The sequence below is a fragment of the Carcharodon carcharias genome, chromosome 11, assembly GCF_017639515.1.
Source record: "Carcharodon carcharias isolate sCarCar2 chromosome 11, sCarCar2.pri, whole genome shotgun sequence".
NCBI lineage: Eukaryota > Metazoa > Chordata > Chondrichthyes > Lamniformes > Lamnidae > Carcharodon > Carcharodon carcharias.
In genome coordinates, this window is record NC_054477.1 from 4913333 (window position 1) to 4936016 (window position 22684).

Genomic DNA, 22684 nt, shown 5'->3' on the forward strand with positions numbered 1-22684 from the left:
CCACTGACAGTGTAGTGCTCTCTTAGTACTGACCTTCTGACAATGCAGCCCTCCCTCGATACAGACTCTGACAGTGCAGCACTCGCTCAGTATTGACCCTTCCGACAGTGCAGCGCTCTCTCAGTACTGACCCTTCTGACTGTGCAGCAGTCTCTCAATACTGCCCCCTGACAGTCCAGCGCTCACTCAGTACTAACCCTCAGACGGTGCAGCGCTTTCTCAGTAGTGACCTTTCCGATAGTGCAGCGCTCTCTCAGCACTGCCACTCCGACAGTGCAGCACTCCCTCAGTACTGCCTATCTGACAGTGCAGCTCTTGCTCCAGATTGTCCCTCCGACACTGAAACACTCCCTCAATACTGACCCTGTGACAGTGCAGCTCTCGTTCTGTATTCACCCTCCGACAGTGCAGCGCACTCTCAGTACTGACCCTTCCGACAGTGCAGCGCTCTCCCAGTACTGACCCTTCCGACAGTGCAACGCTCTCTCAGTACTGACCCTCCAACAGTGCGGCTCTCGCTCAGTATTTACCCACTGACAGTGCAGTGCTCTCTCAATACTGACCATCCGACAGGGCAGCTCTTGCTCAGTATTGAGCCTCTGACAGTGAAACTCTCCCTCAATACTGACACTCTGACAGTGCAGCTCTCGCTCAATACCACCCCTCCAATAGTGCAACGCTCCCTCAGTACTGATCCTCTGACAGTGTTGCGCTCTCTCAGTACTGACCTTCTGACAATGCAGCCCTCCCTTGATGCAGACTATCTGACAGTGCAGCTCTCACTCTGTATTCACCCTCTGACAGTGCAGCGCTCTCTCAGTACCGACCTTTCCGACAGTGCAGCGCTCTCCCAGTACTGACCCTTCCAACAGTGCAGCGCTCTCTCAGTACTGACCCTCTGAAAGTGCACTCTCTCAGTACTGACCCTCTGACAGTGCAGCACTCCCTCAGTACTGACCCTCTGACAGTGCAGCACTCCCTCAGTACTGACCCTCTGACAGTGCAGCACTCCCTCAGTACTGACCCTCTTACAGCGCAGCACTCCCTCAGTACTTACTATCTGACAGTGCAGCACTCCCTCAGTACTTACCCTCTGACAGCGCAGCACTCCCTCAGTACTTACCCTCTGACAGCGCAGCACTCCCTCAGTACTGACCCTCTGACAGTGCAGCACTCCCTCAGTACTGACCCTCTGACAGTGCAGCACTCCCTCAGTACTTACCCTCTGACAGCGCAGCACTGCCTCAGTACTGACCCTGTGACAGTGCAGCACTGCCTCAGTACTGACCCTCTGACAGTGCAGCACTCCCTCAGTACTGACCCTCTGACAGTGCAGCACTCCCTCAGTACTGACCCTCTGACAGTGCAGCGCTCCCTCAGTGCTCACCCTCTGACAGTGCAGCACTCCCTCAGTGCTCACCCTCTGACGTTGCAGCGCTCTCTCAGTACTGACCCTCTGAAAGTGCAGCACTCTCTCAGTACTGCCCCTCTAACAGTGTAGCGCTCACTCCGTACTGCCCCTCGAATTGTGCAACGCTCCCTCAGTACTGATCCTCTGACAGTGTAGTGCTCTCTTAGTACTGACCTTCTGACAATGCAGCCCTCCCTCGATACAGACTCTGACAGTGCAGCACTCCCTCAGTACTGCCTATCTGACAGTGCAGCTCTTGCTCCGGATTGTCCCTCCGACACTGAAACACTCCCTCAATACTGACCCTGTGACAGTGCAGCTCTCGTTCTGTATTCACCCTCCGACAGTGCAGCGCTCTCTCAGTACTGACCCTTCCGACAGTGCAGCGCTCTCCCAGTACTGACCCTTCCGACAGTGCAGCGCTCTCTCAGTACTGACCCTCTGACAGTACAGCACTCTCTCAGTACTGCCCCACTGACAGTGCAGCGCGCACTCAGTTCCGCCCCTCCAATAGTGCAACGCTCACTCAGTACTGATCCTCTGACAGTGTAGCGCTCCCTCAGTACTGACCCTCTGACAGTGCAGCACTCCCTCAGTACTGACCCTCTGACAGTGCAGCACTCCCTCAGTACTGACCCTCTGACAGTGCAGCACTCCCTCAGTACTGACCCTCTGACAACGCAGCACTCCCTCAGTACTTACCCTCTGACAGCACAGCACTCCCTCAGTACTGACCCTCTGTCAGCGCAGCGCTCCCTCAGTACTTACCCTCTGACAGCGCAGCACTCCCTCAGTACTGACCCTCTGACAGTGCACCGCTCCCTCTATACTGACCCTCCGATGGTGCAGATCTCACTCAGTACTGACCCTTCCGACAGTGCAGAACTCTCTCAGTATTGACCCCCTGACAGTGCAGCACTCTCTCAGTACTGACCCTCTGACAGTGCAGCGCTCACTCAGTACCACCCCTCCAATAGTGCAACGCTCCCTCAGTACAACCTCTCTGACAGTGCAGCTCTCGATCAGTATTGACCCTCTGACAGTGCAGCACTGCCTCAGTACTGACTATCTGACAGTTCAGCTCTCGATCAGTATTGACCCTCTGACAGTGCAGCACTGCCTCAGTACTGACTATCTGACAGTTCAGTTCTCGATCAGTATTGACCCTCTGACAGTGCAGCACTGCCTCAGTACTGACTATCTGACAGTTCAGCTCTCGATCAGTATTGACCCTCTGACAGTGCAGCACTGCCTCAGTACTGACTATCTGACAGTTCAGCTCTCGATCAGTATTGACCCTCTGACAGTGCAGCACTGCCTCAGTACTGACTATCTGACAGTTCAGTTCTCGATCAGTATTGACCCTCTGACAGTGCAGCACTGCCTCAGTACTGACTATCTGACAGTTCAGCTCTCGATCAGTATTGACCCTCTGACAGTGCAGCACTGCCTCAGTACTGACTATCTGACAGTTCAGCTCTCGATCAGTATTGACCCTCTGACAGTGCAGCACTGCCTCAATACTGACTATGTGACAGTGAAGCGCTCCCTCAGTACTGACCCTCTGACAGTGCAGCACTCTCTCAGTACTGACCCTCTGACAGTGCAGCACTCTCTCAGTACTGCCTCTCTAACAGTGCAGCGATCACTCCGTACTACCCTTCCAACAGTGCAACGCTCCCTCAGTACTGCTCCTCTGACAGTGTAGTGGTCTCTCAGTACTGACCTTCTGACAATGCAGCCCTCCCTCAATACTGACTATCTGACAGTGCAACTCTCGCTCAGTATTGACCCTCTGACAGTGCAGTGCTCTCTCAAAACTGACCATCCGACAGGTCAGCTCTTGCTCAGTATTGAGCCTCCGACAGTGAAACTCTCCCTCAATACTGATCCTCTGACAGTGCAGCTCTCGCTCAGTAATGACCCTCTGTCAGTGCAGCGCTCTCTCGGTACTGACCCTCTGACAGTGCAGCGCTCTCTCTCAGTACTGACCCATCCATCAGTGCAATGCTCTCTCAGTACTGACCCTTCCGACAGTGCAGCGCTTTCGGAGTACTAACCCTTCCGACAGTGCAGCGCTTTCGCAGTACTGACCCTTCCGACAATGCAGCGCTCTCTCAGTACTGACCCTCTGAAAGTGCAGCGCTCTCTCAGTACTAACTCTTCCGGCAGTGCAGTGCTTTCTCAGTACTGACCCTTCCGACAGTGCAGCGCTCTCTCAGTACTGACCCTTCCGACAGTGCAGCGCTCTCTCAGTACTGACCCCTCCGACAGTGCAGCTCTTTCTTAGTACTGACCCTTCCGACAATGTACCGCTATCTCAGTATTGAACCTTCCGATAGTGCAGCGGTCTCTCAGTACTGACCCTTCCGACAGTGCAGCGCTCCCTCAGTACTGACCCTTCTGACAGTGCAGCGCTCTCTCAGTGCTGACCCTTCCGACAGTGCAATGCTCCCTCAGTACTGACCCTTCCAACAGTGCAGCGCTCTCTCAGTGCTGACCATTGCAACAGTGCAGTGCTCTCTCAGTACTGACCCTTCCGACAGTGCAGTGCTCTCTCAGTACTGACCCTTCTGACTGTGCAGCAGTCTCTCAATAATGCCCCTCTGAAAATCCAGCGCTCACTCAGTACTGACCCTCTGACGGTCCAGCGCTCTCTCAGCACTGCCCTCGGACAGTAAAACACTCCCTCAATACTGACCCTGTGACAGTGCAGCTCTCACTCTGTATTCACCTTCCGACAGTGCAGCGCCCTCTCAGTACTGACCCTTCCGACCGTGCAGCCCTCTTCCAGTACTGACCCTTTCGACAGTGCAGCGCTCTCTCAGTACTGATCCTCTGACAGTGCAGCGCTCCCTCAGTACTGACCCTCTGACAGTGTAGCGCTCCCTCAGTACTGACCCTCTGACAGTGCAGCGCTCCCTCAGTACTGACCCTCTGACAGTGCAGCATTTCCTCAGTACTGACCCTCTGACAGCGCAGCACTCCCTCAGTACTGACCCTCTGACAGCGCAGCACTCCCTCAGTACTGACCCTTCCGACAGTGCAGCACTCCCTCAGTACTGCCCCTCTGACAGTGCAGCTCTCCCTCAGCACTGACCGCCTGACAGTGCAGCACTCTCTCAGTACTGACCCCCTGACAGTGCAGCTCTTGCTCAGTATTTACCCACTGACAGTGCAGCGCTCTCTCAATACTGACCATCCGACAGGGCAGCTCTTGCTCAGTATTGAGTCTCCGTCAGTGAAACTCTCCCTCAATACTGACCCTCTGACAGTGCAGCTCTCACTCAGTATTGACCCTCTGATGGTGCAGCGCTTTCTCAGTACTGACCCTTCTGACAGTGCAGCGCTCTCTCAGTACTTACCTTTCCGACAGTGCAGCACTCCCTCAGTATTGACCCTCTGTCAGTGCAGCACTCCCTCAGCACTGACCCTCTGACAGTGCAGCACTCCCTCAGTACTCACCCTCTGATAGTAAAGCACTCGCTCAGTATTGACCCTTCCGACAGTGCAGCGCTCTCTCAGTACCACCCCTCCAATAGTGCAACGCTTCCTCAATACTGATCCTCTGACAGTGTTGCGCTCTCTCAGTACTGACCTTCTGACAATGCAGCCCTCCCTCGATACAGACTATCTGACAGTGCAGATCTTGCTCAGTACTGACCCTTCCGACCGTGCAGCACTCTCTCAGTACCGCCCCTCTGACAGTGCAGCACTCCCTCAGTACTGACCGCCTGACAGTGCAGAACTCTCTCAGTACTGACCCTCTGACAGTGCAGCGCTCACTCAGTACCGCCCCTCCAGTAGTGCAAAGCTCCCTCAGTACTGACCCTCTGACAGTGCAGTGCTCACTCAGTACTGCCCCTCCAATAGTGCCACGCTCCCTCAGTACTGACCCCCTGACAGTGCAGCGCTCTCTCAGGACTGACTTTCTGACAATGCAGCTCGCCCTCGATACTGACTATATGACAGTGCAGCTCTCGATCAGTATTGACCTTCTGACAGCGCAGCACTCCCTCAGTACTGACCCTCTGACAGTGCAGCACTCTCTCAGTACTGCCCCTCCAACTGTGCAACGCTCCGTCAGTACTGATCCTCTGACAGTGTAGTGGTCTCTCAGTACTGACCCTCTGACATTGCAGCCCTCCCTCAATACTGACTATCTGACAGTGCAACTCTCGCTCAGTATTGATCTCTGACAGTGCAACACTCTCTCAATTTTGACGATCCAACAGGGCAGCGCTTGTTCAGTATTGAGCCTCCGACAGTGAAACTCTCCCTCAATACTGACCCACTGACAGTGCAGCTGTCGCTCAGTAATGACCCTCTGACAGTGCAGCGCTCTCTCAGTACTGACCCTTCCAACAGTGCAGCGCTCTCAGTACTGACCCTCTGAAAGTGCAGCGCCCTCTCAATACTGACTCTTCCAACAGTGCAGCGCTCTCTCAGTACTGACCCTTCCGACAGTTCAGCGCTCTCTCAGTACTGACCCTTCCGACAGTGCAGCGCTCTCTCAGTACTGACCCTTGCGACAGTGCAGTGCTCTCTCAGTACTCACCCTTCCGACTGTACAGCAGTCTCTCAGTACTGACCCTCTGACGGTGCAACCCTCCCTCAATACTGACTATCTGACAGTGCAGCTCTTGCTCAGTACTGACTCTCTGACAGTGCAGCACTCCCTGAACACTGACCCTCTGACAGTGCAGCACTCCCTCAGCACTGACCCTCTGACAGTGCAGCACTCTCTGAATATTGCCCGTCTGACAGTGCCGCGCTCTCTCTGTACTGACCCTCCGACAGTGCAGCTCTCGCTCAGTATTGACCCTCTGACAGTGCAGCGCTCTCTCAATACTGACCACCCGACAGGGCAGCTCTTGCTCAGTATTGAGCCTCCATCAGTGAAACTGTCCCTCAATGCTGACCCTCTGACAGTGCAGCTCTCGCTCAGTATTGACCCTCAGTACTGACCCTCCGACAGCGTAGCACTCTCCCAGTACTGACCCTTCCGACAGTGCGGCTCTCTCTCAGTACTGACCCTCCGACAGTGCAGCTATCGCTCAGTATTTACCCACTGACAGTGCAGTGCTCTCTCAATACTGACCATCCGACAGGGCAGCTTTTGCTCAGTATTGAGCCTCTGACAGTGAACCTCTCCCTCAATACTGACACTCTGACAGTGCAGCTCTCGCTCAGTATTGACCCTCAGTGCTGACCCTCCGACAGTGCAGCGCTCTCTCAGTACCACCCCTAAAATAGTGCAACGCTCCCTCAGTACTGATCCTCTGACAGTGTTGCGCTCTCTCAGTACTGACCTTCTGACAGTGCAGCCCTCCCTTGATGCAGACTATCTGACAGTGCAGCTCTCGCTCTGTATTGACTCTTACGACAGTGGTGCTCTCTCAGTACTGACCCTTCCAACAATGCAGCACTCTCTCAGTACTGACCCTTCCGACAGTGCAACGCTCTCTCAATACTGCCCCTCTGACAGTCCAGTGCTCACTCAGTACTGCCCCTCTGACGGTGCAGCGCTCTCTCAGTACTACCCCTCCGACAGTGCAGCACTCTCTCAGTACTGACCCTTCCAACAGTGCAGCGCTCTCTCAGTGCTGACCCTTCCAACAGTGCAGTGCTCTCTCAGTACTGACCCTTCCGACTGTGCAGCAGTCTCTCAATACTGCCCCTCTGACAGTCTAGCGCTCCCTCAGTACTGACCCTCTGACGGTGCAGCGCTCCCTCAGTACTGACCCTTCCGACAGTACAGCACTCTCTCAGCACTGCCCCTCTGAGAGTGCAGCACTCCCTCAGTACTGACTATCTGACAGGGCAGCTCTTGCTCAGTATTGTCCGTCCGACAGTGAAACATTCCCTCAATACTGACCCTGTGACAGTAAAGCTCTCACTCTGTATTCACCCTCTGACAGTGCAGCGCTCTCTCAGTAGCGACCCTTCCGACAGTGCAGCGCTCTCCCAGTACTGACCCTTCCGACTGTGCAGCGTTCTCTCAGTACTGACCCTCTGAAAGTGCAGCACTCTCTCAGTACTGACCCTCTGACAGTGCAGCACTCCCTCAGTACTGACCCTCTGACAGTGCAGCACTCCCTCAGTACTGGCCCTCTGACAGTGCAGCACTCCCTCAGTACTGACCCTTTTACAGCGCAGCACTCCCTCAGTACTTACCATCTGACAGCGCAGCACTCCCTCAGTACTTACCCTCTGACAGCGCAGCACTCCCTCAGTACTGACCCTCTGACAGTGCAGCGCCCCCTCAATACTGACCCTCCAATGGTGCAGATCGCGCTCAGTACTGACCCTTCCGACAGTGCAGCACTCCCTCAGTACTGACTCCTGACAGTGCAGCACTCTCTCAGTACTGACCCTCTGACAGTGCAGCGAACACTCAGTACCGCCCCTCCAATAGTGCAACGCTCTCTCAGTACTGACCCCCTGACAGTGCAGCACTCTCTCAGTACTGACCTTCTGACAGTGCAGCCCTCCCTCAATACTGACCCTCTGACAGTGCAGCTCTTGATCAGTATTGACCCTCTGACAGTGCAGCACTGCCTCAGTACTGACCCTCTGACAGTGCAGCACTCCCTCAGTACTGACCCTCTGACAGTGCAGCACTCCCTCAGTATTGCCTATCTGTCAGTGCAGCCCTTGCTCAGTATTGTCCCTCCGACAGTGAAACATTCCCTCAATACTGACCCTGTGACAGTGCAGCTCTCACTCTGTATTCACCCTCTGACAGTGCAGCGCTCGCTCAGTAGCGACCCTTCCGACAGTCCAGCGCTCTCCCAGTACTGACCCTTCCGACAGTGCAGCGTTCTCTCAGTACTGACCCTCTGACAGTGCAGCACTCCCTCAGTACTGACCCTCTGACAGTGCAGCACTCCCTCAGTACTGACCCTTTTACAGCGCAGCACTCCCTCAGTACTTACCATCTGACAGCGCAGCACTCCCTCAGTACTTACCCTCTGACAGTGCAGCGCCCCCGCAATACTGATGGTGCAGATCGCGCTCAGTACTGACCCTTCCGACAGTGCAGCACTCCCTCAGTACTGACTCCTGACAGTGCAGCACTCTCTCAGTACTGACCCTCTGACAGTGCAGCGATCACTCAGTACCGCCCCTCCAATAGTGCAACGCTCTCTCAGTACTGACCCCCTGACAGTGCAGCGCTCTCTCAGTACTGACCTTCTGACAGTGCAGCCCTCCCTCAATACTGACCCTCTGACAGTGCAGCTCTTGATCAGTATTGACCCTCTGACAGTGCAGCACTGCCTCAGTACTGACCCTCTGACAGTGCAGCACTCCCTCAGTACTGACCCTCTGACAGTGCAGCACTCCCTCAGTACTGACTCCTGACAGTGCAGCACTCTCTCAGTACTGACCCTCTGACAGTGCAGCGATCGCTCAGTACCGCCCCTCCAATAGTGCAACGCTCTCTCAGTACTGACCCCCTGACAGTGCAGCGCTCTCTCAGTACTGACCCTCGGACGGTGCAGCGCTCTCCCAGTAGTGACCCTTCCGGTAGTGCAGCACTCTCTCAGCACTGCCCTTCCGACAGTGCAGCACTCCCTCAATATTGCCTATCTGACAGTGCAGCTCTTGCTCAGTATTGTCCCTCCGACAGTGAAACACTCCCTCAATACTGACCCTGTGACAGTGCAGCTCTTGCTCTGTATTCACCCTCCGACAGTGCAGCGCTCTCTCAGTACTGACCCTTCCGACAGTGCAACACTCTCCCAGTACTGACCCTTCCGACAGTGCAGCGCTCTCTCAGTACTGACCCTCTGAAAGTGCAGCACTCTCTCAGTACCGCCCCTCTGACAGTACAGCACTCTCTCAGTATTGACCCTCTGACAGTGCAGCACTCCCTCAGTACTGACCCTTCTGACAGTGCAGCACTCCCTCAGTACTGACCCTCTGACAGTGCAGCGCTCCCTCAGTACTGACCCTCTGACAGTGCAGCATTCCCTCAGTACTGACCCTCTGACAGCGCAGCACTCCCTCTACTTACCCTCTGACAGCGCAACACTCCCTCAGTACTGACCCTCTGACAGTGCAGCACTCCCTCAGCACTTACCTTCTGACGGCGCAGCACTCCCTCAGTACTGATCCTCTGACAGTGCAGCACTCTCTCAGTACTGCCCATCTGACAGTGCAGCGCTCCCTCTATACTGACCCTCCGATGGTGCAGATCTCGCTCAGTACTGACCCTTCCGACAGTGCAGCGCTCCCTCAGTACTGCCCCTCTGACAGTGCAGCACTCCCTCAGTTCTGACCCCCTGACAGTGCAGCAGTCTCTCAGTTCTGACCCTCTGACAGTGCAGCGCTCCCTCAGTACTGACCCTTCCGACAGTGCAGCGCTCTCCCAGTATTGACCCTTCCGACAGTGCAGCACTCTCTCAGTACTGACCCTCTGAAAGTGCAGCACTCTCTCAGTACTGCCCCTCTGACAGTACAGCACTCTCTCAGTACTGCCCCTCTGACAGTGCAGCGCGCACTCAGTACCGCCCCTCTGACAGCGCAGCACTCCCTCAGTACTGACTCTCTGAGTGCAGCGCTCCCTCTATACTGTCCCTCCGATGGTGCAGATCTCGCTCAGTACTGACTCTTCCGACAGTGCAGCACTTCCTCAGTGCTGACCCTCTGACAGTGCAGCACTACCTCAGTACTGACCCTCTGACAGTGCAGCACTCTCTCAGTACTGCCCCACTGACAGTGCAGCGCTCACTCATTACCGCCCCTCCAGTTGTGCAATGCTCCCTCAGTACTGATCCTCTGACAGTGAAGTGCTCTCTCAGTACTGACCTTCTGACAATGCAGCCCTCCCTCAATACTGACTATCTGACAGTGCAACTCTCGCTCAGTATTGACACTCTGACAGTGCAGCACTCTCTCAATACTGATCCTGCAGGGCAGCGCTTGTTCAGTATAGAGCGTCCGACAGTGAAACTCTCCCTCAATACTGACCCGCTAACAGTGCAGCTCTCGCTCAGTATTGACCCTCTGACAGTGCAGCGCTCTCTCATTACTGACCCTTCCGACAGTGCAGCGCTCTCTCAGTGCTGACCCTCTGAAAGTGCAGCGCTCTCTCAGTACTCACTCTTCCAACAGTGCAGCGCTCTCTCAGTACTGACCCTTCCGACAGTGCAGCGCTCTCTTAGTTGTGATCCTTCCGACAGTGCAGCGCTCTCTCAGTACTGACCCTTCTAACAGTGCAGCGCTCTCTCAGTACTAACCCTTGTGAAAGTGCAGTGCTCTCTCAGTACTTACCCTTCCAACTGTGCAGCAGTCTCTCAGTACTGATCCTCTGACAGTGCAGTGCTCACTCAGTACTGCCCTCCAACAGTGCAATGCTCCCTCAGTACTGACCCTTGTGACAGTGCAGTGCTCTCTCAATACTGACCCTACAGGGCAGCGCTTGTTCAGTATTGAGCCTCCAACAGTGAAACTCTCCCTCAATACTGACCCGCTGACATTGCAGCTCTCGCTCAGTATTGACCCTCTGACAGTGCAGCGCTCTCTCATTACTGACCCTTCCGACAGTGCAGCGCTCTCTCAGTACTGACCCTCTGAAAGTGCAGCGCTCTCTCAGTACTGACTCTTCCAACAGTGCAGCGCTCTCTCAGTACTGACCCTTCCGACAGTGCAGCGCTCTCTTAGTTCTGACCCTTCCGACAGTGCAGTGCTCTCTCAGTACTGACCCTTCCAACAGTGCAGCGCTCTCTCAGTACTCACCCTTGTGACAGTGCAGTGCTCTCTCAATACTGACCCTCTGACAGTGCAGCTCTCGCTCAGTATTGACCCTCTGACAGTGCAGCTCTCTCTCAGTACTGACCCTCCGATAGTGCAGCTCTCACTCAGTATTGTCCCTCCCGACAGTGCAGCTCTCCCTGAATAGTGACCCTCTGACAGTGCAGCTGTCTCTCAGTACTGACCCTCCGACAGTAAAGCACTCGCTCAGAATTGACCCTTCCGACAGTGCAGCGCTCTCTCAGTACTGACCCTTCCGACAGTGCAGCGCTCTCTTAGTTCTGACCCTTCCGACAGTGCAGCGCTCTCTCAGTACTGACCCTTCCAACAGTGCAGCGCTCTCTCAGTACTGACCCTCCGACAGTGCAGCTCTCGCTCAGTATTGACCCTCTGACAGTGCAGTGCTCTCTCAATACTGACCATCCGACAGGGCAGCTCTCGCTCAGTATTGACCCTCTGACAGTGCAGCTCTCTCTCAGTACTGACCCTCCGACAGTAAAGCACTCGCTCAGTATTGACCCTTCCGACAGTGCAGCGCTCTCTCAGTACTGACTCTTCCAACAGTGCAGCGCTCTCTCAGTACTGACCCTCTGACAGTGCAGTGCTCTCTCAGCTTTGCCCCTCCGACAGGACAGCTGTTGCTCAGTATTGACCCTCTGACAGTGAAACTCTCCCTCAATACTGACCCTCTGACAGTGCAGCACTCCCTCAATACTGACTATCTGACAGTGCAGCACTCTCTCAGTACTGACCCTTCCGACAACACAGCACTCCCTCAGTACTGCCCCTCCGACAGTGCAGCACTCCCACAGTACTACCCCTCTGACACTGCAACACTCTCTCTGTACTGTCCCTTTGACAGTGCAGCGTTCACTCAGTAATGCCCCTCCAACAGTGCAGCGCTCCCTCAATACTGATCCTGTACTGACATTCTGATAATGCAGCCCTCCCTCAGTACCGCCCGGGATGTGTCAGTCCAGTTTCTGTGTTCATCGGCTCCATTTCACAGCCCTCTGTCCGTGTGTCTGAAGACCGGGGCGCTCGTAAGATCCAGAGTGCGGCCTTCCTACTGCCTTCCTGCCCACCCCCAACCTGTCTCCCCTTTTACAGTGGGCGCTGGAGGCATCAAGCAGCCCACTCATCCTTGGACACATTTCATTCCCACTCCCCTCGCGGTTTTCCCACGGCAGGGGGAGGCCCAGGTCAGCAGGTAGCCCAGCAGTTTCTGCTGGGGTGGCTGGTGTTTGGCAAAAACGAGGCTGAACCTCCTTTGAGGAGCTCCCCGTGCCCCTCGGAAGCATTCACCTTCAAGCTTATGCCTCACCACCCCGGCCTCTTGAACCCTCCCCCCCTCCCTTCCATCTCTCGGCGGGGTCTGTAGGCCCAGCATTGGCCACCACTCGGCTCAGGGGTTGCTGGCACTACACTCTCTAAGGTGGGGCATCCCCACCCTGATGGGGACAGAATTCTCCTCCCCACCCCCGAGCCAATTAATGCCCCACCCAGCCTAATAAGGCTATTTCGTGGCTGGGCTCCTGACTAACATTTTAGCCGGTGGGGGTGGGGTACGTGGTGCACTGTAAAATCCTGCACCAAATCTCTGAGGTGGGACTTCTCAACCTCCTGGTTCAGAGGCAAGAACCTGCTGAGCCACTACCAACACTCATCAGTTTGCCTGTGATGCCTACCACAGCGTGAAAACCAACTGATTGAAACCTTTAAGATCCTGAGGGGTCTAGACAGGGTGGATCTGGAGAGGATTTTTCCCCTTGTGGGAGAGTCTAGAACTAGGGATCACTCTTTAAAAATAAGGGGTCGCCCATTTAAGACAGAGATGAGGAGAAATTTTTTCTCTGAGGGTTGAGAGTCTTTGGAACTCTCGTCCTCAAAAGACGGTGGAAGCAGAATCTTTTTGAATAATTTTTAAGGCAGAGCTAGATAGATTTTTGAGAAACCAAGGGTGCAAGGTTATTGAGGGTAGGCAGGAACGTGGGGTTGAGGTTACAAATCGGCCATTATCTTATTGAATGGCAGAGCAGGCTCGAGGGGCCGAGTGATCTTCTCCTGCTCCTCATTCGTCCAATTGTAGGTAACCCACCAATGATCACCGCCTGACCGATGGAAACATGTGCATGACCAGCCCCCTTGGAACCGGACCCCAATAAGAGTTATCACCTTCAGAGAATAAAGAGGTGAAAAGACAGGTGCTGAGCACAAAATACAGTATTACTTCGAGGACTTCAGAATGATGAAGGGCTTTGATAGGGTAGGTGTCAACAAAATGTTTCCATTTGTGCAGCAGTCCAAATCAATTACCATAAACATCGCTGTCACTAATAAACATTTTCTACCAAAACCCCTCGAAATGTTGGAAACCTCTACTCAATATCCTCTTAGGCTTCACCGCTGTAAAGACAACACAGCTTCTCTAGTCTCTCCACATCTATATATCCATATTTCTCTACTAATAAATCCAATGTTCAGGAGAAACGTTTTTACCCAGAGAGTGGGGAGAATGTGGAACTCACTCCCACCCGGAGTGGCTGAGGTGTATAGCGTAGACGGATTTAAGGGGAAGTTGGATAAGCAGGTGAGGGAGAAAGGAAGAGAAAGATAAGAGCTCGATGAAATAAGGTGTGTGGAGCTTAAACTCTGGCTTGAATCTGTTAGGCTGAATGGACTCTTTCTGTGCTGTGTAATTCAATGTAAAACTTTAAAAAGAAGTTTTAACTCCATCTGTTCTCTTCAGTTTAAGTCATTCAAATTCTGAACTAAATGGCAGCGAGGAGTTGGGACAGAAACATCACATCACCCCAGTGTTTACTTACAAGGACAAATTGGTTCAGTAACAATGAAGGAGCCTGGTCACATTCTGCTTAATAAGATTTTGACTGGGGCACATGACAGATGAGGTCTGTCTGAAGTGACATGGATAAACCCCCTGTGAACATTTCCTCTGTCCCAGTCCCTCTCTCTCTCTCTCTCTCTCTCTCACCCAGCGTCGCCAGGCAGTACTTGCCTTTCTCTATTGTCTTTCTGTTATTTTATTTGCTATTTTGTGCAGGTCCCTCCATCAATCAGTGTCCGCGCACCCCAACCACCCATCCCCACTCCCACTCCCACTCACCCCCCCTCCAAAAACCAGCTGCAAATGGTTCAAACCATCAGGCCTGTGCTAATTGGCTAAAGCTTGATGAATGGGCTGGGCACAAATCTGACACAGGTGGTGTCTGTACACATTAGATGGGCGGGTTTATGGAGAGCTGCAGGATACTAATCAAATTTGGGGGGAAATTTGCTTTCTGCCTTAAGCAGGCCAGTATCGACCATTTAAAGACACAGCTGCCTCTTTGTCTGCACATAACCTGAACTGCACAATACTCTTTTTTCTGTCTCCCACCGATCCCTCATTTGTTCATCAAGATGTATTGGGACGTGACATGGTTCGCTTTTCCCCCTTGTTTAGGGATGCCAATTCTTAATGTGTGGGCAGAGGGGAATAGAGGCCAGGGGAGACTACTTCTGTTGAAATGTTTCTCTGCTGTAGATTCTATGGGACCTGTCATTGGACATGTCCCTGGAGGCTTGATCATGTGACGTCTTGATAACATGTTGCTTCTCCACACTTTGCAAATCCTCTTAACAGTTGGAGTTCCCCTATAATTGGGAGCCTTTGCTTGCCTGTTTTGGCCAGATCCAGATATGAGTGGCATTGGGAGAGCCAAGAAGCTGCTTGTGCCTTGGCAAAGGAAGTGCAAAGACCTGAACCACAAGGGGTAAAGCTGGATGTATCTCTTGGGTTACTAGCTGCAGAGCCCAGGAGACAGATCTTTCAGCCCTAAACAAAAACAGAATTACCTGGAAAAACTCAGCAGGTCTGGCAGCATCGGCGGAGAAGAAAAGAGTTGACGTTTTGAGGCCTCATGACCCTTCGAAGGGTCATGAGGACTCGAAACGTCAACTCTTTTCTTCTCCGCCGATGCTGCCAGACCTGCTGAGTTTTTTCAGGTAATTCTGTTTTTGTTTTGGATTTCCAGCATCCACAGTTTTTTGTTTTTATCTTTCGGCCCTTGTTGACAAGCCAAGATGAAGTTTTCTACAACCATCACTCAGTACCAGGCCCACAACAAGTTATATTCATATTGTCCCCTTCACAAAAAAGATCTCAATGTGACGTACGATGGGGAAGAGGGAGGGTGCATGGCAGGAGGTGAGAGAGGGTAACAAATTAAGAAAAGAAAAGCTTGTATTTGTATGGCTCCTTTCACGACTTCAGAACGTTCTTCATAACAACTCACAAGTTATATAGAACCTTTAGCATAGTAAACAGGGCCCAAGTCACTTCACAGTGGCAATTATCAAACAAAATTGGACCCCAGGCCATAAGGAGACATCAAGTCAGGTTACCAAAAACTTGGTCAAGGAGGTAGGTTTTAAGGAGCATCTTAAAGGAGGAGAAAGATGCTGAGAGGTTTAGGAATGGAATTCTCTGAGCTTAGGGCCCAGACAGCTGAAAGCATGGTCACCAATGATAGGAAATCAAGAATATGCAAGAAGCCAGATTTGGAGGAGTGCAGAACTCTCAGAGGGTCATAGGGCTGGAGGCAGTTACGAAGGTAGGACAGGAATAAGATTATTACTTTATAAATGATGCAATATCTACCGTTGAAATAGAAATAGAGGGAATTAAAAATGGGAATTGGACTAAATTCTTTGTGAGCCAGCACAGGCTCAGTGGGTCGAATGGCCTCCCGCTGACCAACATTGACTACTGGTTTAGGAACACCTACTTGCCTCAGAGCGAGGGCAGTGAAGGTTCACTGCATTGATTCTTGACAGGCAAGGGCTATCCCGTGAGGAGACTTTGAATAGAATGCTCCTAAACTCTCTACAGTTTAGAAGAATGAGAGGTGATCTCATTAAAACATATAAAAATATTTTTAGCGAGTTTGACAGGGTTGTTGCTGAGAGGCTGTTTTCCCTGTCTGGAGAGTTTAGAACTGGGGACATATTCTCAGGATAAAGGGTCGGATATTTAGGCCTGAGATGAGTAGAAATTTTTTCACTCTCAAAGGGTTATGAATCTTTGAAATTCACTACCCCAGAGAGCTGTGGATGCTCACTCGTTGAGTCTATTCAAGATTGAAGTCGATAAATTTTTGGCCTTAGGGGAATGGAGGGATATGGGGATCTGGTGGGATTGTGCAGTTGAGGTAAATGTTCAGTGAGGATCTCATTAAATGGTGACACAGGCACTAGTCACCATATGACCTACTGCTACTCCTATATATATTCTTATGTTCTCATCCTTGTGTTCAAATCCCTCCATGACCTCGACCTCCCCTATCTCTGTAACCTCCTCCAGCCTTACAACCTCCAAGATCTCTGCGCTCCCCCAGTTGTGATCTCTTGTGCATCCCTGATGTTAATCGCTCCGCCATTGGCGGCTGTGCCTTCAGCTGCCTGGGCCCTGAACTCTGGAATTCCCTCCCTAAACCCTCTCTGCCTCTCTCTCTCTCCCTTTAAGACGCTTCTCAAAACCTACCTCTATGACCACCCTTTTCGTCTGTGGTAACATCATCTTCTCTGGTTCGGTGTCAAATTTATTTGATAATCGCTCCTGTGAAGCGTCATGGGGCGTTTTGCTATGTGAAAGGCGTGGCATAAATACAGATTGTGCCGGTTGTTCTATTCCTAGGATTGGATTTAATGTAGGCTCGGATTTAATGGAGTGAGATACAAAAGGGCTGAAAAACTGTGCCCCAGGAAAGGAGAAGACAGAATGGGGAAGGGGAGAGTGGAAGCGAGCTACTCTGAGAGTTAGCCCTTTAAGGATGTATCGGGCTTCTGGGATTTCACATGTTATGCCAGCACTCTTTGATTCCTTCCTACAGTAACAGTGAGGCCAGTAAGACGATCTAGAATGAATTGCTACGTTACTGGTGCAATAAGACGAGGTGAAAGCCAGTTTCTGCTGCCTTGTTTTTTGGCGACTGTTCCCCACCCCCCCAACTCCTTCCGCCCCCATATTGATCTTAGTAAAGTAATACATTGTATTTATGAGAATCAATATCTAGCTAACTTCACACTCTGAAACCTTTCATCAGACCCCAGGAGAAGACCAATAAAGTAAAATGTGTGTCAGTGGCCCCAGCAGTGGAGTGACCTCCTGCTACCTGATCCCCCGCTTCACAACCTCAAGGCTGACACCTTTTCCAGTAGGAATTTATCCCCTGTGGGGTCAGCCCTGGCTCAGTGGGGAACACTCTCGCCTCTTACCGGAGAGTTGTAGGCTCAAGTCCCCATTCTAGGGACGTGAGCACAAAATCTAGGCTGACACTCGCGGTGCCGCTGCTGAGGGAGCGCTGCTCTGTCAGAGGTGTCGTCTTTCTGATGAGAGGTTAAAAGTAAGGCAGCCTGCGTGCCCACTCGACTGACCCCCATAGACCTACACTTTCTCCAGATGGCAGATGGACTTGAAGTGTCCGTTGCCCACTCTGCACCAGATTTGCAAGCCGCACTAGATCTCTTCAATCCTGCATACAAGAAACTCGGCCTGTCCTTGAATGTGGCCAAAACAAAGCTCGTTTCTCAACCCACACCTGGGAAACCAAATATTCCACCTGCCAGAAATGTTGCAGGAAAGCCTCGAATATGTTGAGCATCTCCCATACCTTGACAGACACCTCTCCCAAAAGACCACCTTTGAGTCAGAGAAGCCAACACTGGATCAGCTGCTCCAGCTCAGTCTTCTACACACTAGGGCCGTGTGCGTTTGACAGCAAAGACCTCTGCAAGTCAACAGAAGTCCTAGTGTACAGGGCAGCTCTCGTCACCACACTCGTGTACTTCAGTGAGACCTAGACTGTGTATCAGCGACACCTGAGAATGCTCCAGAAATTCCATCATAGGCACCGCGAGTGTCAGCCTAGATTTTGTGCTCACGTCCCTAGAATGGGGACTTGAGCCTACAACTCTCCGGTAAGAGGCGAGAGTGTTCCCCACTGAGCCAGGGCTGACCCAACAGGGGATAAATTCCTACTGGAAAAGGTGTCAGCCTTGAGGTTGTGAAGCGGGGGATCAGGTAGCAGGAGGTCACTCCACTGCTGGGGCCACTGACACACAGTTTACTTTATTGGCCCCCATCACCTCCTCCAGATTCAATGGGAGGACCATTGAGCAAATGTTAATCAGAATCACAGGATCTTCATGACACAGAAGGAGGCCATTCGGCCCATCATGTCTGCACCGGCTCTCCAAATGAGCATTATGATCTAGTGCCATTGCCCTGCCTTTTCCCCGTAACCCTGCACCTTGTTTCTATTCAAATAATCATCTAATGCCCTCTTGAATGCCTCGATTGAACCTGCCTCCACCACACTTCCAGGCAGTGCATTCCAAACCCAAACCACTCGCTGTGTGAAAAAGGTGTTTCTCACATCACATTTGCTTCTTTTGCAGATCACTTTAAATCTGTGCCCTCTCGTTCTTGATCCTTTTATGAGTGGGAACAGCTTCTCCCTATCTAGTCTGTCCAGCCCCCTCATGATTTTGAAAACTTCTATCAAGTCTCCGCTCAGCCTTCTCCTCTGCAAGGAAAGTGGTCCCAATTTCTCCCCTGTCCTTAATGTCCTTCTTGAAGCCAATTCCACGAGCATTTGGGCAAAACTCCTGCAAAATCAGCTCCAGTGGACTGGATACTGTATCTAGATGGCCAAAAAGCATCTTCCCCCAACCTGGTCCTGTTTCCTCAATTCTCAGATGGTCAGCGTTTCAGGGGACACCAAAGGAAACATTTCAAAGACTTTCTGAAGCTCCCCTTGAAGCACGGCAGCATTGACATTAACAACTGGGAGGAGCTCACTACCAGTCGTTCGAAATGGTGACAATTTGTCCATCAATATGCATCACACTGAGTCCCAACGTCTTAATGATGAGGCAGAGCAGCGACAGTGGAGGAAAGAAAAGGAAGCAAATCCCTCACTCCGTATCCCACTGCCCCGTGGGATGACCTGCCCCACTGTGCCCAAAGATCGGGAATCGGTCCTGTTCAATTACATGAAGACCCGCGGCGTAAACTTGCAACCCTGAGTAGATATCATCTTCGAATCGAGGGACAAAAGATCCCACTGTCGCTCTCTCGAAGAGGAGCAGGGGAGTTCTCCCCGGTGTCCTGGCTAACATTTATTCCTTAACCGACATCACTGAAGCAACTTATCCCACTACTGTCACATTGCTGTTGGTGGGAGCTTGCTGCACTCAAATTGTCTGCTGCTTTCCTCAGTTACAACTGTGAATTTATTGAATATCACTCAGTGTTGCTGAAAAAAGAGACATGTTGAAGCTTTTCATCTTGCACTCATCAGGACACTCGCAAGAATACCAATATAAGGGGGAAACAACAATTTATACTGGATGTCGAGAGAGTGCTGATTGGTTGGCAAGTGGAATTGCCATGGAGAGTGCACCATTGATGTTGACTGATAGTTAACTGCCAAGCATTGTTTGAAATTTAAACCAGGCAGTTTCACCCTGATTGGTCAAGGCATTGCCCTGAGGAATGCCCTCACTACGGATCCTCCAACAATGCAGTGCTTCCTCGGTACTGACCCTCCAACAGTGCAGCTCTAAGTCCTGTCCTTCTGACAGTGCAGTGCTCCCTCAGTACTGACCCTCCAATAGTGCAGCACTCCCTCGGCACTACACTGAGCATGTCCATCTAGCTGACATGCTCAAGGCTCTAGAGTGACCCTTGAACCCACCCATGACCTTCAGACTGAGAGAGATGAGAACGCTGTCCACTGAGCCACAATTGACACTTGGCGCAGGAGTACCCCAACACCAATAGGATTTTTTGGGGGGGGGTGGTTGTTGGGGGGGGCTATTGTTTACTTCTGCTGACCCTGAGCACAAAGTACGTTTATCGGGGCTTCCTCCCCACATCCCCATGTTGTGAGGGGTTGGAGGGGACACTATTTGATCTCCTTCCCCAATAGTCATGAAGCTAAATATTAAATTTTATACGTAAAAGTCTTACAAACATTCGTCTTTCGCACACACACACACACAAACACACACACACACACACACACACACACACACACACACACACAAAGAAAGAAAGCGAATATAAAAAGAATTCTATCCTCTGATACATTTGGAAAGATTAAGGACTGACATAAATTTATCATAGTAATCCAATCAAGTTCCTATTATTCAAGCATTTCAGGTTTTCTGAAATCCGATTTAGTGCACACTGCCAGTTGGCGTGGAACAGAGTCACCCTGAGCTTGTGCATATGTCCTTCCACGGAACAAGAGAAAGAAAATGTCAAGAGATTTTTTTTTTTATTATTATTATTAATTTCCGTGTTAGAAGGTTTGCGGCTGGCGGCTTTCTGATTTGTGTGAGCGTGCGTGTGCGCCCTTTCCTTGCCCACCACCCACCCCCCCACCCCCCCCAATCTCCCCGTGCTCGCTGCTGTCGATCCTGTCTCCCTGGCAACGCTGAGTGCGTGCCCTGGCAGACAACTGCGCTGTTTATCCGCATAACTGTGAGGGCAGGCTCACGAGATCTATACAAACTCAATTTGGCTCCTCCTGGGCTCTGCTCTTTAATGAAATCTCTGATGGACTAATGGTTACTGGTGCCTTTTTGCGTGGGATGAAGACGGTATAACATCGTGTATACTTAGTGATAATTGTAGGGGCGGGTGGGGTGGGGGGGGGTGGTAGTTGGTGGTGGTGAGGAATCGATTTTATATATGATTTCTTCCCTCTCTCATTCGTTGTTCTCTATTTTTTTTATCCCCCCCTAATGCAGCCATCCGAAGAAAGGAGAATGGTTGGGCGGATGAAGAGCACCCGCTCGTCTTCCTCTTCCTCGGATCGTCTGGAATTGGTAATTGTTAAATTAAATGACGCTGAAACCATTTGCTGTCTAGCGAAGGAAGCTCTTCTGATTGTGCCCCAGCCGCTACTGAATAAGGAAAATGAACCAGAGGCTTTTAACCCCTTCACCAATGCACACTTCAGACACAGAGAAGATGTTTCCCCTTGTGGGTGGAGCTCAATGACAAAGAGGCCATGAATGATCCAGTGCAGAAGGAGGCCATTTGGCCCACCCTGCTTATGCTGGCTCTTTGAAAGGGCTATCCAATTAGTCCAACTCTCCCCTGCTCTTCCCCCATAGCACTGCAATTTTTTTCCTTTTCCAGTATTTATCCAATTTCCCTTTTGAAAGTGCTGAACCTGCTTCCACCACCCTCTTGGCCAGAGCATTCCAGATCATAACAACTTGCTGTAAAAAAAAAATATATTCTTCACACTTACCCTGTTTCACTTTTTGCTATTAATCTTAAATCAGTGTCCTCTGGTTAAGGACCCTCCTGTCAGTGGAAACAGTTTCTCCTTATTTATTCTATTAAACCTTTCGTAATTATGTACATCTCTGCTAATTCTCTCCTTAACCTTCCCGGCTTGTTCAGTCATTCTACATGAAAAGAAAATAGCCCCTAATAAATCCAACGGGGAATTCAGGAAAAATTTCTTTACCCAGGGATTGGTAAAAATGTGGAACTCACTGCCAGACCGAGTGATTGAGATGAAAAGCCAGAAATGCATTTGATGCGAAGGTAGATAAGGGAAAAGGAATTTCGGCATATGTAGAGGGGATGAGCTGAAATATGACGGGAGGAGATCATAAGTAATAAAATGCAGCGTGTACCATAAAGAGTGAAAGACCTGTTTCTGTGCTGTACGTTTTACATAATTCTAATCCCATGTTGGATGAGAAAACACGTTCCTTCAATCAGGGATGAGAGCATGTCACTGCGCAAGGAGTTCAGCAATATCAGTTTGAATCCCTAAACCAAACTAAGATGGTCACACAAGTTGAGCTGCACTGCTGAGCTCTCCATGCTTTTCTAACCCTCTGGCACTCATTGTTTCTAGGTTCAATAGATGTTGATATCTATTAGTTTGTCCTGGGAGTGTTTGATGGGGACAGTGTAGAGGCAGCATTACTCTGTATCTAACCCCGTGCTGTACCTGTCCTGGGAGTGTTTGATGGGGACGGTGTAGAGGTAGCTTTACTCTGTATCTAACCCCGTGCTGTACCTATCCTGGGAGTGTTTGATGGGGACAGTGTAGAGGGAGCTTTACTCTGTATCTAATCCCGTGCTGTACCTGTCCTGGGAGTGTTTGATGGGGACAGTGTAGAGGGAGCTTTACTCTATATCTAACCCTGTGCTGTACTGTCCTGGGAGTGTTTGTCAGGGACATTGTAGAGGGAGCTTTACTCTGTATCTAACCCCGTGCTGTACCTGTCCTGGGAGTATTTGATGGGGACAGCGTAGAGGGAGCTTTACTCTGTATCTAACCCCGTGCTGTACCTGTCCTGGGAGTGTTTGATGGGGACTGTTCAGAGGGAGATTTACTCTGTATCCAACCCTGTGCTGTACCTGTCCTGGGAGTGTTTGATGGGGACAGTGTAGAGGGAGCTTTACTCTGTATC

At 51.4% G+C, this 22684-nt stretch overlaps 1 protein-coding gene across 1 annotated transcript in view; it reads left to right on the forward strand.

Moving 5' to 3' along the window:
• clpb (caseinolytic mitochondrial matrix peptidase chaperone subunit B) overlaps positions 1-22684 on the forward strand; it is a 165726-nt gene that overhangs the window by 101006 nt on the left and 42036 nt on the right. Inside the window, exon 8 of the mRNA XM_041199189.1 lies at positions 20993-21070. Within this exon, the coding sequence (XP_041055123.1) occupies positions 20993-21070 (78 nt within the window). The remainder of the gene's footprint in view (positions 1-20992; positions 21071-22684) is intronic.